This window comes from Diachasma alloeum, unplaced genomic scaffold (assembly GCF_001412515.2).
Source record: "Diachasma alloeum isolate Michigan unplaced genomic scaffold, Dall2.0 Dall_scaffold_00216, whole genome shotgun sequence".
In the NCBI taxonomy this organism is placed as follows: domain Eukaryota; kingdom Metazoa; phylum Arthropoda; class Insecta; order Hymenoptera; family Braconidae; genus Diachasma; species Diachasma alloeum.
The window spans coordinates 933,580-941,428 of NW_021680381.1; the positions used below are offsets into that span (position 1 = coordinate 933,580).

The window sequence follows — 7,849 nt, forward strand, 5'->3', positions numbered from 1 at the left end:
ATTGTCTAGTAGGGCAATGGGGTCTAGGAGTGTGTATAGAACATTGGGGTGGAGGAGTCTCCCCTGGCTCAAGACCATCTTTAGAGGCCCTAGCACGCCATTTCTCGACCCGCTCTTTCATTTGAGCCCAAAAAAATATTCATATCTTGTCTGACATCTTTGTTACAAACTCGGGCCTTCAACTCGGTTGAAGGTCTGGTCTTCAACTCGGGCTTTCAATTGAAGGCGGAGGGTTAAGAGATAACACGTTTGGCGAAGAAATTAGTTTAATATTAAGTTCATATTTCTCGCCGTATAACAACAGATGATTCAAATTTGGTGTCAGTAGAACCTTGTGAAATTCCTCATAAACACTTTTCAGGGAACCCTTTGGACCGTTTCGAATTGTACTTGAATCAAGTCGAGGCCTACCTGAATCACGTCATCAATTCTCTACAGCATTTCTTGGAAATATTCAATCCAAGTTGATGAAAACGGCTTGAAATGAATAGATTCCCGATCTAATCAAATCCTTCCCACGTCACGTGAGGACTCAGACTTGAATCATGAAATGTTCCTTTTTTTGGTGCTCATTGAAAAAATAAATCTTCCATTTCCGTGATCAATAATTCTGTTTCAGATATTCTTCGTTAATCAGATTAACCCCGATCATCCACCAATAAATCAGCATTAATTTAAGCACCATGGAAATCCTCTTCAGACCATTGTCTACAGGGAGAAATGGGAAGGATAAGTATCCGAGTTTTACTCAACCACAAGTCGGCAAGGGGATCCGAATGAAGGAGGAAACGGATCGCCAGGAGATTCATAAATCCAAATAAAACGTGCCACTGGCCACTCCTGGTATAACCTCTCTATCCGATCCTCCATTCGCTGCCTTTACATTCGATAGATAGCAAGTTCCTGTGGGTCCTTCGCGATGAGTTATCATGATGGATGAAGCCCCCACGTCTCCCTCCAAACATCGCGGGATATTCTGTTATTTATCCCTTTTTCAATCTACGACTGTCCCTTTTGATATAAAAAAGAAAGATTATTTATTCTCTGGAGTTTTAGAAGACACTGGGATAAAATGCACTCCGTGTCAGGAAAACGACAGCCGTATCTCAGCTTCACCTGTTTGGATTTTTTATTCCTGGAAAGGTAAGGACGGAATGGCGGCAGAAAGAGTCCTTCGACTATGTCTCTGGGATTTACTGGTGGCAGGATGTTGAGAGATTTAAGATACGTCGCAGGAGTCTGGTGAAATGACCGGAATAAACGACAGGCAACATTCAACCAACGAGGTGTATATTGTGGGTTGCACAGTCATCGTGAGTCGAGCGGCTTTCAGAGTAAAAAGGATCACTTATTCGAATTGGATAAAAGAGTGTTATAATAGACGACTGATTTCTTTCCTCCATTTCGATTGAACTCAATGTCGATATAATTGACATGGTGTTCGTACCTTACATCGGAATGATGACGTGACCCAATCGATCCACCGTCTCATATCCCGGACGTCAAGTTCAATGCCAAGATTTTTCATAAATGACGAGCGCACGTCTCGCCCCTCATTGATCGGCGATAAGACGTGTTATTATAAGAGTTCCAAACGGAGCAAAATCCGTCTGCATTCCTTGGATTAACCTCCGATCTTCAATATTACTGTGGGCACAAAGGATTATGAAATTTCTCGATATTGAATATTTAATATCGCTGAAAATGATTTCACTCCTTTCTATTCATAAAGAATTTCATCCCTCCCGCAGTTCCATTTTCCCTTGTCACTGCTAATTTTTATTCATATTAACAACAATAGTCTCTGAGTTTCATGATCAAAGGGCTCTGTAGTACATACATCAGCGAGTCCGGAAATACCAGAGGTGAAATGATGTATAATGGAGGAAAAGAAAAATTGAAGAAGGCGAATGTGAATTGTGGGTCGAGAACAATCGATCGCCATCGGCAATAAGTTCAACGAGCTGCAATGACCGTGTTCCTGGATGAAGAGAGAATAAAGGTACTAGGGGTGGAAAAGAGTGAGAGGAGAGAAATAACCGGGGCTCCACATGGGCCGCTTCCAGTTGACCTGTCTCACCAAAAATTCAGGCCATTTTCGGAGCGAGGCAGTTTCACCGTTGGAGTGAGAGAAATAGAGGTATTGCGGAGGAACGGAGTCATTCGGAAACGAGCCGGAAACTCGGGGATCGATATTTCAACTCGTTTACCCGAATGCATGTACTCTGCATTAGATAAAGTACAGGTGGGTGTACATATATTGTTGGTAAAAAGCGTATCAGATGAAGAATGGGTATATTGATGATTTTGAATTAAGTGAGATTGATATTCTTCAGATTATCGCGGATGTGAGGGGAGATTTTTATGAGACGAGGGAACGGCCGGAAAATTGCCCATTATGCTCGGAAGAATGGGTCGTTCACACCCAATGACTAGGTTTATCTGAACGGAATGGGATGAAACATAGGGTAAAGCGGCGGGAAATAGATTACCGCGAATCATCTAATCTCGCGATCTTGATCCGGATGAATTTTATTTGTCTCGAGAGGATTCCATGCATGCAGTGCATGGGCCAAAGTTTGAGCAAGTAATTTTGAAGGATAATGAGGTATTTATTGAACATAAGAAATGCTGTTCTGTTGAAATCTGCGGAAGAGATGAATACACCTCTAAAATCAACTATAACACATTTGTTTGATGCTTACACAAGGGTTTAATCAAGATAGGCGAAAAGATTTTTCATTAAAATATTGTAGCATGTTGTGGAGAAGATTTCGACCACAACATACTATTTTTTTGACTGGATCAATTTTTATCATTTGGACATAATAGATTCCTTCACGTCAAATCAGCTAATGATCGCAGAGGCCAAAAATTAAAATACAAATTAAAAGAGTATATACATAACTTCAATTTTGAAGATGAAAGTCTGAAATGAATTCTAATCGAAACTTGAATGAATAAAAATATTCTGGTTGCGTTTATCAGTCTAGTATTATTGATGATAATTAATTCAGAAGTGGCAAAATAAATGGCAAAAAGATGGAAAAAATTAGACAAAAAAAATGAAAATTTAATGCCCAATACAAAAATTATCGTCAGTGTCAAACTCTTGATAATTTTTGAGAATTTTTGATAAATAAATTATATTCCTGGACACCCCAAATGGGATTTTCTTGAAAACTAGAGTGACTTGAACCACAATACAACGTACTATCATAATTGCCGTAGGGTTAGGTTACGCTTGGTTAGCGCATGGGCGGGTCAGAAAAAGTGATTCCCATATAACTTACATAGAACTTATAATTGATTTTTATCATGTATTCCTTCATTTATGAAATGTAATGAATTTCATTTTTTCAGTTTTCCATTAAATAATATAGTATTTTTCATCACTAGGTTGCAAGAAACTTTTCAGGCGAATATGAGTTTGCAACCCGAGCCAAAGGCCAGGGATGGAATCATATGAGCTAGAAAACTTGTTTTCAGCCATGTCACGATTTATATCGCGCTGTTTTCATGATTAGAGTGAAGAAAAGGATCAGCGCGCGAAATTAAAATTGAAGCAACTTCGAAAATACCCGATTAATTCTGGAGCATGTATCCTGTTAACCCAGACGGGTATATCCCAAAAATAACTGTCTGACAGCCTCAACTACTAGACTCTGATTGCCTTTAATCGGGTTAGCGAAAAATTCTGCCAAATTTCGGGAAAAAATGAAAATGAACGTTCTACGGCAATTTTGTCACGCTGGAGCCAAAATAATCCACCCTATTGAGTTTTCTAGCATATTTTGTTGTTAGCTTCTCAATGAAACAATTTCAAAATGGCAAATCCATGTCTTTTCGACTAGGCGACATTTCAACTGCTAAAGTTGAAATACACGACAAATAGTCATTTTACGTGCAAGTGATGGAAAAACCAATTGAAATGTCGCCTAATTGAAAAGACGTGCCACCCAAAAAAACTGCCTCTTGAGCGTCCTTAATTCAATCCTATTCAAATTTGATTACTTAATGAAAAGTTTGACCGAATAATTGTCAGAAACTTACCAACCCTTCCACTGAATAAAAATGAAATGAAGACTCTGGGCACTTAGACACTGTGCAATATTCATGGTAATTGGAATGAAAAAATAATGCCTTGCACCCAAGTGACACGACATCAATTTTCCCGGCGCTTGAAACTTTTCTCCAACTTTGTTTATTAATTTATCACAATGATCACCCTCCGGACAGACTTCACAACCGATTTTTTGCAGACAGCCTCATTTTAATTCTCCCTTCTCCGTCCATCCGCCGGTTCAATCTTTCCGCAAATTCATCGAGCCGCCATTTCGACATGTTTTTTTGATGACGAAGTTACCGAGATTCCCGGATGGTATATCGAGTTTGAATCTTATCGGGGGTGTTAATTAGCCCTGCTTTTTATAGGATAGGAGAAGGGAGGTAGGACAATAGAATGAATTGATAGTGCGAAATGTATTTTGAGATGTTTCAGGGGGTCTTGTAATGGCATTCTTAACTCACCGAGTTCTGGTCCACAAACCCGAGGGATTATTTCCAAAATAGCACTGCAAGACGGATCCTCGAAGCAGAGCTGACGAGCGAACAGACAGTTGAGAATGGCCACTGCTGTTTTTATATTTGAACCTGGAAAAAGAAAAAACACCTTTTAGTCACATTAGAGAAGTTTTTCGTGGCTAAAAAAATTGTATGTTGGTATTTTGTGCACGGAGAAAAAAGTTGGTGAAAAATTATCAAACAAATGATGTAATCGTTGAGCGACCTCGATTTTCAGTACTTTTTCACCTTAAATAGGAAAAAAAGTGCAAGATTAATAGTAAATCTTACTCTGTTGGCCCAAGAAAATTTACCAAATGTGAGGGTGATTTGTACCAAAACTGTAAAATTTACCTTGCATCGATAAAAAAAAACCATCTGTGGATCTACAAATAATCCTCCTGTTTAGTAAAATTTCCCACACCAGCAGGGAATTGTTTATTTTCTACCCGTCTGAAGCTCATGGAAACGGATGGAACTGAATTTTGACCAAACGGGTTCGGGAAATAGTATTTTTCCGGGCTGCTGCGATGGGGTTTTTAGCGTCCGAGCGAAGGCGAGGATTGGCCAACCACACGAGTAAAAAAAACCCCATCGCAGCTGCCCGGGACAAGATTTTTTTGTAGTGATTTTCAAGTTTTCGAGTTTGGAAAGTATGCAATACCAATTCGCAGACGAGAAATCGTGAGAAGCAGTACAGAAAAATCATTCTACGTTACGGAAAAATTATACGAAACATTCGAGCAATTATTCACGTTCACTGGGATAATTTTTAGTGGGATACAAAGTAAATTTTATAGTTTCGGTACAAATCATCTTCACGTTCAGTAAATTTTTCCGGGACGACGGAGTAAAATTCACTATTAATGTAATTATAATCCTCGCCGAAGTTACATTCGTGACTCATGTGAAAGTCACATTCGTCAGATAGCACTGCTCTTATCGCCGTGTGATAGACAATATTTTATGTCAATGACACCCAACCGAGCGAAATAACCGAGCGAAGCGACACCCAAAAAAAAAGACTGATTCAAGTCGACGTCAGCTTGATTCTAAGTGATTTTCGGCTTGATTCAAGCCGAGTAACTCGAACTATGCCAATCGGGATTTAGGGTCTGATATAAGTCGAAAAATGATTTATTTCAAGTAGAAACGTGTCAAGCCGACATCGGTTTGAATCAAGCCGAAAAATCGGTTTGAATCAAACCGAAACATCGACTTGAATCAAACCGAAAAATTGACTTGAATCGAACGGGAAAATCGACCTGAATCAAGTCGGAAAATCGACTTGAATCAGACCGATATTTCGGTTTGCATCTGTCCGAGTCTGACTTGATGCATGCCGTCAATTCGACAAGCTACAATCAGTCCTTAAAGAATGTCAGACGCACGACCTTGAACTTTACGTACACCGTGCACGAAAGCAACCACTTTACCTCCACTACGGTTCCGAACAGTGAACTCGGCAGGTATTACAAAAAATAGGATGTGTTACGCGTGTGTGCGAAAAAGTGGTTCTTTACGCACTTGTAACACACTAAACTATAATACAAGCGGATCAGAAAAAAAATTCAACTGAATTCATTAGGTAACATTAACCGAATTCTTCTATCAGTGAGAGAAAGCGCTAGAATATTCGTGCGTCACCTCTTCCCTATGAAACTATTTCATAACATGCATCTTTTTTTTAGAGAGCAACATTCATTCATTATTCGATTCTTCCCTTCACTGACCTGAAAAGAAATTCAGGTCATTTGAATGAGAATTGACAATTAGTTCTCAATGAAATTTTTGGGTCATTCCGGCTCTGAAAATAGAAACTATCTAATCCTGTGAAACAGGTAGAATTCACTCTATTGTATGACACCATCAATTGAATTATAGATTTTTTTCCATATTTACCCACTATGCACAGCATTCCCGCGGCAAAATAACTGACCTCAAATACTCCGGAGATGAATAATAAAAAGAAGACGAGAGAATCTGCAGTGATTTAAGACTCACGATAAAGCATTACGTTTTATTAAGCCTGAGTGGAGAAAAGTTTTGGCGCGAGGGTGAAATTATACGGCGCAGAGGGTCTGCGAAAAATTGCACTTCATTACTCAAACCCAGCTCTTAGATTTCTCGAAATGAGCCTTCGTTCCAATTTTGAAGGAAAACATCAACAACATTTAATTATGCATAAACTTGTTGATTAACATTTCCATTCCCAACTTCTAATCTGACTCATGTGATTATAATACTTTTATCGCCGGATGACATAATACACCTTTTTTTAACACCAGACTATTTAGTGTGATATGCCCAGTAGTTATGAAAAATAGGGTTCTCTCTATCTCCGTTCAAATTTGATGGAATTGACTACTGTTAAGAGTAAATGAATTACTAATCGCAACTCAACAATCAGTTTAACAGAAATACTACGCGATATTGAATCATTGTTCATGGATACAATGAAAATGCAAAAGAAACTGGTGTCAGAAGGAGAATGTTTTGGTTTTGGGGTATGGAAGGCTGTCAAAATATGAACTGTTTGTCTTTACAGATGAATGGTTAGGGTTTGACGGCGAATTAAATTGATTGACATCTTGAAAATATAATAGGAAAAACAGAACATAAACGATTCAATTCTGTAATTGTTATTTAGATTGAGTGAATATTATTCTGAAGAGAGGTGTATTTAGCACTCGAAACATCGCTGGGAAATTTCGAATTAAAGATGAAGTTCTTTGCGTATTATGGCTGCATAATAATGGCCACAGGAAGATATTTTTTTTATTATCATAATGGAAGTCGTTGAACAACAAAGTAGTAAAGAAACACTACTTCACATCAGTAAAAATGCAGTTATCAGTCACACATTCTTGAACAAAGTTTCATATATGCTACGATGAGTCGTTATGAAGATATTTTTACAAGAAAATGATATTCATCTGCAGTCGAATGTGTAGTATAATCCTAGGGGGTTTCTTCCCCTGTTCGTTCCGCTCGTCAACTTCTGTGACTCTTTTGTTTATTTGTCCCCATCGTCTCCTGTTCACTCTGCTGATTCATGATGAATCTGATTGACCTGAGAATTTTCATGCGACACATGCGATCCTCATGGATACAGAGGAAAAATGTTCCTACTTTCCAGCACCACGGTACTAAAACCCAGAACCATCCCGAGTGGAAATTCTGTTCAGGTCTTAATCAGAAACTGATCAAGTCCGATCCGAAATTCTGATCAGGCGTGTTACGCCTCTGTCTTAGGTTTTTCCACTAGGGTTTCTCCGCCTTCCAT

The 7,849-nt window shown here is 38.8% G+C and overlaps 1 protein-coding gene across 1 annotated transcript in view; it reads right to left on the bottom strand.

The window, feature by feature from the left end:
* The window catches only part of LOC107037265, a 140,189-nt gene extending 135,265 nt beyond the window's left edge, over positions 1 to 4,924 (bottom strand). The window contains exons 1-2 of the mRNA XM_015255726.1: positions 4,918 to 4,924; positions 4,531 to 4,653 (exon numbers count right to left, since the gene is read on the bottom strand). Of these exons, the coding sequence (XP_015111212.1) occupies positions 4,531 to 4,653; positions 4,918 to 4,924 (130 nt within the window). The remainder of the gene's footprint in view (positions 1 to 4,530; positions 4,654 to 4,917) is intronic.
* Between the last annotated feature and the right edge of the window lie 2,925 nt (positions 4,925 to 7,849).